This window comes from Mytilus trossulus, chromosome 7, assembly GCF_036588685.1.
Source record: "Mytilus trossulus isolate FHL-02 chromosome 7, PNRI_Mtr1.1.1.hap1, whole genome shotgun sequence".
Lineage (NCBI taxonomy): Eukaryota > Metazoa > Mollusca > Bivalvia > Mytilida > Mytilidae > Mytilus > Mytilus trossulus.
This window is the reverse complement of record NC_086379.1, coordinates 3,798,041-3,810,247: the sequence shown is the minus strand read 5'-3', so window position 1 is coordinate 3,810,247 and position 12,207 is coordinate 3,798,041. Positions and strand designations below refer to the sequence as shown.

Sequence of the window (12,207 nt, the reverse complement as noted above, 5' to 3'; positions counted from 1 at the left end):
TACATGGATCAATGATCATGTTTAGTTTATGTGATGTTTGTATTACACCTTCATATTGAAGACCTGCAGCCTAGATTCAATAATAAGGAAGAGACGAAACAATTCAGTATGTGCCCTCTCATTGGTGGATCCAGGGGTTGGAACACCCCTTTTTTTGCCGATCAATACATTTGAATGGGGACATATAGCTGTAACCCCCCCTTAATCCTGGGTTGGGAATCCCCCTTTTTAAAATGGCTGGACCCCCCCCCCCCCCCCCTGCCTCTTGTATTTACTGTGGCAATCACAAGGCAATCGGTTATTAAATATGTATCTAAATCCTAAAAAATGTATGAAAGAAATTATTCAATTTTTATTCACATTCACATGAACTCTATTTAAATGTCTCTGCACATGCTGACTTAGTCGAAATTCTTTACCGCACACACCGCATGAAAATGATTTTTCACCTGTGTGTATAGCATAATGATTTGTCAAGTTGTGACGATTACGAAAAGCCTTATCACACATATCACATTTATAAGGTTTTTCACCAGTATGTATTCTTAAATGAGATCTCAAGCTATGATGCTGATTAAAACTGTGCCCACATATCACACATTTGTATGTTTTTTCACCCGTATGGATGTTCATGTGCCTTGTTTTTGAATTTTTCTGACCAAATTGTTTCCCACATACTTCACATTTGTATGGTTTTTCACCCGTATGTGTTGTTGAATGCATCTTCAAGTTTTCAGCCAATCGGAATTCTTTACCACAGATACCACAAGGAAATGGTCTCTCACCGGTATGCTGTCTCAGGTGAATTTGAAGATGGCTCCTCTGACTGAAGGCTTTCCCGCACGTTTCACATCTATGAGATTTTTCACCAGTATGTGTTAATAAATGTCTCCTCAAGCTCTGACTCTGAGTAAACTCTTTATCGCATAGATTACACTTATAATGTCTTTCATTAGTATGGGTTTTAACATGTCTTTTTAGATTTCCTTTTTGGACGAATTGTTTACCACATTCTTGACATTTATAAGGTTTGTCACCAGAATGTGTTTTTAAATGTGCATTCAAATTACTTATTTGTGTAAACACTTTGTCACATATGCCGCAATTAAATTGTTTTTCGCCTGTGTGGATTACCATGTGTTTTTGCAGCGTTCCTTTTTGAGTGAACATTTTACCACATTCTTCACATTTATAACGTTTGTATCCAGTATGGGTAGGGTAATGTAATTTTAAGTAGCTAGGTTTCGTAAACTCTTTACCACATAGATCACATCTGCAACATTTAACGCTAGTATTAGAGAGTTCAAGTTTTTCAGTGCAATTCAACTCTTTATATACAAGTTCTTCAGTAATGATAGATATTTCTCTGAAAGTTTCCATTTTCAAGAATCAAACAAATATGCCCTGGTCAAGAGGTTTCAGTCTGTAAGTATCATCAAAACTTGTTTATCCACTAATCTGAAGTGAGATTTTCAGAAAAAAAACTGTTCTTTGACCCAGTGAGCTGCATCTGAAAAACAAAAATATTGATACAGTAACCTTAATACACGGATAAACCTAAACTGTTGACAGAGGAAGCTTAATCAGCAGAAAATGTTGTTTCTAAAAAAGTATGTGTGCTTGATTATCAGAAATAATAACGTTGTTGTAACAGTGGCTTTTACACAGAAAAGCTGCTGTTCAATTTGTAGAAAGACTGTCCTTAACCATGTTATCAGTATGAGTGGATGACTGTCTTTAACCATGTTATCAGTATGAGTGGATGACTGTCCTTAACCATGTTATCAGTAGGAGTGGATATATGCAGACTGAAATTACAGAAAACAAATGAATATCATTGAATGATGCAATGTTTTTTAATAAAAATCATAATTATATTCTATTATGAATCTTCAACAATTAACATGATTAATTATCAAATTGTTCTTTTTGTTTTTTGGAGGGAGTGGCTCTTTGATTGTTGTTTTAAAAAAGCTACAGATGGCATTTGCAAATCATGGACAGTATGTTTGTGTTTTTGTTTTTTGGGGGTGTTACTGATTCACTACTGCTGATACAAAATTTTACCATTTAAAAAAACATTTTTTTTTATAGCAAACTCACAGGCACTTGTCTCAGAAAAAAAAATTACCTCTATACCTTAATATAACACGGTGTTGTTATATTAAGGTATAGAGGTAATTTTTTTTTCTGAGACAAGTGCCTGTGAGCAAACTCATGCAAATCAGTACTCTTTTTTTTTATTGTAAATGTCTAGGAAACATTGGTGTTTTTTTAGCTGCTAAATAATATCCCCAGAGATACATTTTATTATGTATATTACAATATAATTGTAGACATTGTAGTATACATGGTATATGTATCTGATGTCAGTAATTGTGTTCCATACCTTTTGTGTACGTTCACATTATAATACATATTTCTTTGGAAGATACATTTAGTGTATCCTTTTGTCTTTAGCAGTATTAACCTTTTCATTGTTTTATAAATACACAAGCTCTGATATGCTTTCAACAGAGGCAGACTCCTGCTGAGGCTATAAGGGGAAAAAATTGGTTGATTATATAGAAAATCACGAAGCATGACTGGATCCCCCCTTTTCCCCTTTACAATCCCCCCCCCCCCTTTTCAAGATTTCTAGTTCTCCCACTGTTCAATGCAATATAAATAATCTTGAAATCAACGACATATCATTCTATTATTATATTTCTCTGTTCAGTTGCCAAACAAAGTGAGTCACGGTTGTAATGTCGATTGGAAATTTGGAACCTTTATACACCTTGAATCGCATGAAAATTTCTCATAAAATTTAGTGAATTTTTCAACTATATAAATGTAACAATTAAATACAGCTATTTACACAGAAATTACCAATAAACATAAATACATATATTATTTACTCACACAACAATCGTCTGAAAATGTAAAGATTTCCCAAGAAAGATAACTCTAAAGGTTAACGGCCTATCATAATAGGCGGAGAATTCAAAGATGCATTGTATATTCTAGATTGAAATGTAATTTTTTGTCAAGGAAGCTCACTGGAACAAATCGGATAAAGGGTTCCATATAAATCATAGATTTATATTAAATGTATCACAAATGTTAGGCCTAATAGAAAAATGCTAACTTATGTAGCGAGAGATGTAGCCGCCGACTCTGATTAAAATATTTTAATTAAAAAACCGACAAAATAGCATATTTCTACAGCATTAAAGCGTACTTTTTTCAATTTTTCGTTAGTACTACAAGGAATTAAACCAATAATACATAGCCTCAATTTCTTACTTAAGTGTCTTATGTTTTGTTAACAAAGTGTTTATTGAATATAACTATATCACTATATCAGTTGAGAATGTTGTCCACTTTTTTTTTCTCATTTCACCAAGGATTTGTATAGTTAGAAGGATTGGAATCTCGTGAGCTTTTGCATAGACTGTAGTAAAACATCTTATGCGACGCGAGATTTTGTGAGATTACCCGTGATGCATCTGGAAAATGCGGAGCGTCTTTTTACCACAGAACACCACAGAATCTTCTTCCATATAAGAGTTGGGTTCCTTCAATGAAACGTTTAAACTCTGCGGGACTACGCATGGTGACATCACATATCTAGTCCCCTAAGGCTATATACAGTATTTACAATAAAATCAGGTTGTTACGGTTAAAATTATGTACAATCGTCCAGTCTGGTATTAATGTGTTGTCTCTAGCCCTGAGCGAAAATCTTCAACTGATCCCACTTCAGCAACCCTGGCAGGTAATGTATTCCATTCCATGATTGTTCTTGGAAAGAAGGAGTTCACCGTAGGCAAAACGTCCTGTTAGCCAGTTGGAAATCATCGCTTCGAAAATAGCGACTTCCGGATAGCGTACAGAATAGTATCTACACTGTGATTATACTGTGTTACATTCTATTGAATTGTTTTACATGCCAATATCTATATAACCCCAGCTCTTTAAAATAAAAGCATGCATTGATCACTGAATGTAAATAATCATAAGAAACTTTTACACGGATGATCAGTACATGTGATGAGCTAGACTATATCATTTGGTAATTAGAGAAAGGTTCCGATTTAAGTATAATTCCTTAGTTTAGTGAAGACTTAAAAGAGGGACGAAAGATACCAAAGGGACAGTCAAACTCATAAATCTAAAACAAACTGACAACGCCATGGCTAAAAATGAAAAAGACAAACAGAAAAACAATAGTACACATGACACAACATAGAAAACTAAAGAATAAACAACACGAACCCCACCAAAAACTAGGGGTGATCTCAGGTGCTACTCAGGTGCTAACAAAGAAAAGTACTTAAGTTTAACATTCTTCCAGTAAAGAAATCATTTTGATTCAATTGAAAAAAAGGACTGGATTGGGATTACGACATTCGATATTAACATTAAATAAAGGTAACAGTAGTATACCGTTTAAGAAGAAATGGTGGGTTGCATTTGGTTTTATGGCTAGCCAAACCTCCTTTTCATACAGCAAAATTAAAAACAAATCGTTAAAAATGAAAGCTACATTAGTATTGATCGATATCGAAGAGAAGTTCTGGTAACGATGATGAAGAGTCAGTTCTTTTTTATTTTTCGACTTCATTAAACCCCTGCAACTTAATATTTTCGAGAAATGCATCTATTTGAGGATAATTTTAATTTAGAAACTATCGTCTTCAGTTAAACTTATTTTTAGGGGTAAACTCGCGTATTTTATATGACATAAATATGAATGATTTTATTAGCTTCATTTACTTCAATAATCATGATTAACAATAGTCAGAAATAAACAGTTGTTAGCAATTCGTTCGATGAGTTTGAACTTTTAATGTTGCCATTAAATTAGGTACTTTTCGTTTTCAATTTTACTCGGAGTTCTCTTTTTTTTTGTTACTTTACTTTTTACGAAAAACATAAACTTCCTTTTTTCACTAAAATTTCACTATTAAATTCACCAAGTTTTCCTAGTTGTTTATTAACCTATTGTAGACGAGCACGACGACTAAATATATGATATCCTGCTGCCTTATGAAATAACTATCGGTCACAGCACGGCCTTCAACAAGAGAAAACATAGCCGGGTAACAAACTTAAACGTCGGAAACACATAAACAATAATAGGAAAACAACTAAACAACAGAAACACTGAAGTTAGTGCAACAAAAAAACAACCGACAGCGTTTTTTTCATCAATTAAACATTTATTTAGTCGTTGCTGGACATTGTGCAATTGAGAAACTATGAAAGTTATATTTAACAACAAGAAGACCTTAACTATTTTCCGATAGAAAGTGTCTTAAAGTCTTGTTCTAATGAAATTCTTACGTCTTTTGAATATATTCAATAATGAAGCAATAAAAATAATCTTTAAAGTAAACGTCAACCTTATTTTCAAGGTTTTCCAACAGCTCAGAAACAATATAGTTTCTGTCCAGTTATTACATCACTAATATGACCCACGAAGATAAAGGGCTCTTGAACAACGCTATCGAGCAACAGCTTATGACAATGCATGAATTAATAACTTCTTTATTTTCAACCGTCAAAATACCTATCTACATAAACATTGTATTTTATTTGAATTAAAGAAAATTTAGATCTGGGTTTATAACGATGTAAATGAAAAACCATAAGTTCATGTCTCTTAGCGGTTATTTAACGGTTCATTCAACTTCAAAAACTACTTTTGGATGATTAAAAGTAAGAAAATGCTACAATTTAGTGACCAGGGCAACACATTTTTAACTTTCGAAGAGCAAAAGATCTGCACGTGAAATGTGCATGTTTAGTTAAAGAAATGGTCGTAGAGATGAAAAGATATGCATTTTTTTAAATGAAGGGTCAAAGTCCGGTACTTGAGATTGTCATTAGTTCTAACAAATTTCGAGGGGTTAAAAAAATAAAATATGAATTGTAAATTAGACAAGAACTTAAGTAAATAAAAGGAAGTCAGTTTCGAGTCATTTTAAAAAAGGATATAAGCACCTAATGCCCATTTTTAGATGGACCACATAGAAAATTAAAGGACTAATTGTGTCCTCGTCAGTCGTCGTCAACGTCGAAGTAGTCCGTCGAAGTCATTTATAACGTCGTCGTCCGTCGTCGTCATTATTTACTGTAACAATTTGTTTTGCCCTGAAATTACTACCCAAATAAAATCAAATTTGGCCTAAATCTTCTTTATGGTATATATTTGTGTCCGATGGCCCCGCCAATTAACTAAGATGGCCAACATGGCAAAATATGGGGAACAACATGGGGAAAATATAGTTTTTGGCTTGTATCTCTGTAACTATTGCAGTAAGAGCCATTTTCACAATAATTTAAGATGTTCAGCAGGTGAAATGTATTAATTTCTACACGGAAATTATCAGACGTATCAGGCAACCAGCTGTTGGGTTGCTGTTACGAAGTGTGCAGTTTTTTGTTATTATCTTAAATATGATAATTAACAATGATAAATAGAGATAAACTGTTGTATAGACAGACGAAACGCGCGTGTGGCGTAAGCATAACACTTTAGTTCTGGTATATATGTCGAGTTTGATATGAATATCAATAATGTCATTTTTTTTTTAAATTTCCTGCTTACAAAACTTTCATTTTTTCGAAAAAACTAAGGATTTTCTTATCCCAGGCATAGATTACCTTAGTCGTATTTCGCACAACTTTTTTAAATTTTGGATCAGCATGCTCTTCAACTTTGTACTTGTTTGCCTTATAAATATTTTGATATGAGCGTCACTGATGAGTCTTATGTAGACGAAACGCGCGTCTGGCGTACTAAATTATAATCCTGGTACATTGGATAACAATTTACACCACTGGGTTGATGCCACTGCTGGTGGACGTCTCGTCCCCGAGGGTTTCACCAGCCCAGTAGTCAACACTTCGGTGTTGACATGTATATCAATAATGTGGGTATTTTTATAAATTTCCTGCTTACAAAACTTTAATTTTTCGAAAAAATTAAGGATTTTCTTATCCCAGGCATATATTACCTCAGCCGTATTTGGCACAATTTGTTTGGAATTTTGGATCCTCGATACTCTTCAACTTTGTACTTGCTTGGCTTTATAAATTTTATTATATAAGCGTTACAGTTGAGTCTTATGTAGACGAAACGCGCTTTTGGCGTACTTAATCATAATCCTGGTACTTTTGATAACTATTTAAAGCCATTAACAAATAATATAAAGAATCATGCATCTTACACAAAATAATCACTCAGTACACATCCAACATCAAATGAATTTAGTTTAAAGACGTCTTAAACAGTACAAAAAATGACCTTGCTCAAGTCCAAGATTTGCAGTCCACAAATGGATGCATGAATGTAAGTGCATATGTGTACAACAATGATATTCAGTTTGATTTTAATTTACTGACAACAGAACAAATATTACAACGAATAATTTTATTTTAGTTACAGTATTGAATTGGTAACCTTTTAGAATCAATAAGTTTACCAAAATCTTTTCTAAACGTCCGGTAAGCAACATCTTAAAAATAAATAAGAATGTGCTAGCTCGTTCGAACTTGAAAACAAAAATTTCTGTCGCTGGAAGGATTTAGTTTTAATCAATTTGTGGTAACGAATTTCCATACTTAATAATGTACATGCAATACACAGACTACCTTCGTAAAAAACCAAAACTTCACAAAAGACAGGAGCATAGCGAACGAATTGTGAAAAATAAACACAAGAAGTTTGTACCATTTGTCTGTTTGTTTTGTTCACACATCATTTTCAATATAATGGAATTTTATGCGACTGTTATGAAGTAGAGCGGGTATGCTAGCTATAAAACTAGGGTTTATTTCCCATTTTCTCTACACCAAAAAAGTATGTACCAAGTCAGAAATATAACCCTTGCTATTCATTCGTTTGATGTATTTGAGTTTTTGATTTTTCCGTTTGCTAACAAATTATTCCGTTTAGAATTTTCATAGCAGTTCGGAACTTTTGTGATTTTTTTTTCTGTGCGCAGGTGAGATAAGAAACATGAAAAAAGTACATGATATATGTGTACCACTGCACATAAATGCTCCCTCAAGTCAATTATGGTCAAAACGATAGGGCCAACAAAACTCCATTTACAGTCTTAGTTTAAATATTTTTTTTATGAGAAACAATGAACTACAGATTAAAGGTTAAAGTTCAATTATAAAATCAAATATTCATCACAGAAATTCGCCGATGACTAAAAAAGATTCTTATATTCTATCCTCATATTTCAAATTATTCGTTTAAGAATTTACATCTGCGTAGTTTTGGGCAATAATATAGGTACGGAAATATTACTTTTCATAGAAAGACTTTAATGATAGCAGAACAATATCCATTAGCTCCGTTTGAAAGGTAATTTAACTGATTTATTAATGAGCGGTATTCATCTGTACCATTATGAATAACTTTTTGTATATTTTACAATGAAACTTTATACCATGACTTAAAACCCAATTGAAAAAGATTGACTTCACTTGTCTTTTACTGAACATATTTTATATATATATTGTCCCAAGTCAGGAGCCTCTGGCCTTTGTTAGTCTTGTATTATTTTAATTTTAGTTTCTTGTGTACAATTTGGAAATTAGTATGGCGTTCATTATCACTGAACTAGTATATATTTTTTTTAAGGGGCCAGCTGAAGGACGCCTCCGGGTGCGGGAATTTCTCGCTACATTGAAGACCTGTTGGTGACCTTCTGCTGTTGTTTTTTATTTGGTCGGGTTGTTGTCTCTTTGACACATTCCCCATTTCCATTCTCAATTTTATCTAACGACAAAACGTTTTCATATCTTTAGTTTATTTTCTAAACAAAAGTATTTTTATCAGTATCCATTGAAGAGATTTATTTACAACAAACGGTAATGAATGTTGTTTTGCCCTCGATGATATCTACGTTGGTATCATGATTATAGATCGGTTAAAAACCAAAAACGAATGGAAATCTAGACTATAGCAATACACCTCAATTCCCTCAATGTCATCCGCTGTCAAATGGGGACTGTCAAAAAACCTAATGCGGGACACATAAATTCCGAGTAACTTAAAACGAAACATGAATATAACACATGAAAGCATGAAGATAAATACAAAATAGTTGTTTGTTTAGTTGACGTAAGCGACATCAACCAAAGCATCAGGTTTTGGTCTGGTTAAAGTTGGACTACGTGGAGAGAAAAACCAACTTTCAACTAGATACTTTGTAAAAACTAAAAAGTAAGATTCGAACCAAGCACACCTTGTGGCGACCAAGGTTTTAACTCTCAACCTCAGAACTAATGTGGTAGATTAACTGCTACGACGACTCTGTCGTTGATGCCCCTAATAATACACATAACATCCATAAAGCAATGTATTTGTAATATGAAGTCTATTGCTATAGTGATACGAAAATTGCACATCTAAATGGTCAACATGTAATATTGCCCGTTGATAAATTATAAGAAACTAAGGTTTCAACTGTAAGTTCAACAAAAGTTGACATTATGTTCTGTTCGGTTATATAGCTCTTCGACCCTTTATATTACGGTGATTATATAGCGTAACATTTCATATATTCGGCTATGAGCCTTTCTGATGAAGGTTAGTCCAGAAAAGCGATTCGAACGCGTTACATTTATAACGAGTTTTGTATTATCTTTAAAAAAACATGTTACAAGTGTTAAACATAAATAGTTAATGTGGTGTGTTTTATCAAACAGTTAGCTTTCATTATGCCTGTGGATTTGGAGGGTACAGTTATGATGGAAACAATGAGACCCTTGGACGTGTCATTGTCTACAGCGACATTCATTGTACCTACATCTGTTCTTACACAAAAGAATGCCATGTTGCAGACTTCAACAAGAAGACCTCAGTTTGTACCTTGATGAAAAAGGAAACTGGATCATATGATGTGGCTGATTCTGATCACAACGTGTTATTCGTCTTTGAAACATGTGTATTTGATACAGCTGATATAAGTAATAGTTTTTTGTAAAACACTTTCTTTTCTAACAACAAGCATATCAAAATTATTACTGATCCTAGTATACAGAAAGAGGAGTCAGTTCTTCAAGATTTTTTTCATTCATTTGTTACTTCTAGGCAATCAAATATAAAGATCGTTTAGCAAACCAAGTAATTATATGTTTGATATTATCTGACCATGAAAGTAGCGTTTATTTCTTACATTTGTCTTACTTGGTAACCCCTTTTTTTATATGAGCGTCACTGATGAGTCTTATTTAGACGTAACGTGTGTCGGGCGTACTTAATTATAATCCTGGTACATTGATAACTAAAAAGATTATTTAGCAAACTAGGTAATATGTTTGATATTATCTGACGGTGAAAGTATCGTTAATTTCTTACATTTGTCTAACGATTTACTCATTGTGTGCTCAGATCTGTATTTATGTAAGTACAAATGATGTAGTTGCCTCGAACTGACTGTTTTGCCATTATAGTGCTTTCATCTATTGTTATTTAGATACTTACCTTTATCTTCCTGGTGTACCCCTGTATTGCTGACATCTATTGAAATCTATATAACTACCTTTATCTTACTTATGTATCCTTGTAGTTCTTACTGTATTATCCTTGTAATACTTCCATCAGTTGTTTTTTTTGTAAGTGTTTATATCTATTGAAGTCTCTGTAATTGCCTTGTGTAAATTTGTTTACCCCTGTAGTGATAACATATATTGTAATCTCTCTAACTGCCTTTCTATAACTTTTGTAAACCGTGTAGTGCTAACGAGTTATAACCGATTGTGAATAACCCTTACTACATTGTACTAAATGTAACCAGACGCTAATCTTTAAACGCATAGGATTTGACTATATTTGTAGGCATATATGAATCCGTATCTACGATTATATACACCTCACAGAGCCAAACGGACAAAATTGTTTTAACTAAAATGTATTACTGCTGGAAAATGAGAAAATCCAGTGACATATATGTTTTATATCAAAACAAATTTTTTGACCGATTAATATACTGACCACTGACCAATGATATAGTGGACATATAATCATGCAATAGAATTGTTGCTATAAATTAATTTCTAGGCCCGATTATATCTGTGCTAGTTATTGAAGACCAGTCAGCAACTGCAAAAATACTGTTAAATACACAGGAAAAGAAATGATAATTGATTTCATGATTATTGTCCATAGATAAAGTCAACATCACAACTCTTCATTTCTTCTTTGTATATTGCATAAAATTTTTCATTTTGAGCAACAGTAAACCAATTCGTCCAGTCGCCTATAACACCTTAAAGTCATAAGAAACGAGTGACCGGTGAAAAATAATGTTTTTCCAATTCTTTAACCAATGCATACAAACATTATAAACTTAGTCTTCTGTGCTCGAATTTATCATTTTTTTCGTGTAAATTTCGTAAAATTATGGCAGGTAATTAAAGTTTGTGTTTTGAAGCCGAAGTTTAACGATTGTCACCTGTTTGTCAACAATTGACGAAAAATAAACAAAAAAGCATGGAAATTGAGCACGTCTTTAACATTTAAATTCAGATAATAGTTTATTTTAAGGACATCCATGCGTATTGTGGTCACCGGATTTTTACGAGATGGGTCACACTGAGGTCACCTTGCATACGGAAAATATATCGGGGAATTGCTTGCTGGAAGGAAGCAATTCAAATAAATTAAACTTCTTCTAAATATGAATAAATTCAAGAATTTTCTTCAGAAAAAAGTATATGTACATAAGTTTTAAAAACATATGCATTATTTTTTTTTGATTTGGGGTTTCTTATGACTTTAAACGACAAAAGTAAACATTGAATTACTTACTAGCACTTAATTATCTGAATCAAAGCTTTTTGCAGTTGTCATTTCAGCTGATTTGATATTTATATTCAGGGGAATATCCAATTAAATTAAACAATTGAAATGGAATTCTCTATCATGGAAGGTACATATATAAGGCAAATAGGGACACACACGTGGTTTTGCGCTCATTATAGGCTAATTGAAGACGAATGATTTAACATTATTATTTTTTTATTTTTTTATTTTTTTTATTTGATTACAAAAAATCGAATGGTGTTCATAGATATAACGTATTTTTATAATTGAGGAAACAATTATATAACAAATGATTGTGTAAAGTACAACTACTTTTCAATCTTCATTATGCATCAGAAAAGACTGGATTAACACTATAATACTGTGTGCTA

The 12,207-nt window shown here is 32.8% G+C and overlaps 1 protein-coding gene across 1 annotated transcript; it reads right to left on the bottom strand.

Moving 5' to 3' along the window:
• Window positions 1–337: 337 nt before the first annotated feature.
• On the bottom strand, window positions 338–2,987 carry LOC134726766 (zinc finger protein 239-like). Its single transcript, XM_063591179.1, has 2 exons — window positions 2,905–2,987; window positions 338–1,510 (listed from the first exon to the last, which is right to left on the bottom strand). Exon 2 carries the CDS (start codon window positions 1,378–1,380, stop codon window positions 346–348), a length of 1,035 nt encoding a protein of 344 aa, XP_063447249.1. The 5' UTR covers window positions 1,381–1,510; window positions 2,905–2,987; the 3' UTR covers window positions 338–345.
• Window positions 2,988–12,207: the final 9,220 nt, after the last annotated feature.

What these genes read in the sequence shown, in the direction of transcription:
- LOC134726766 (XM_063591179.1), bottom strand. Translation starts at nt 1,380, where the DNA reads ATGGAAACTTTCAGAGAAATATCTATCATTACTGAAGAACTTGTATAT.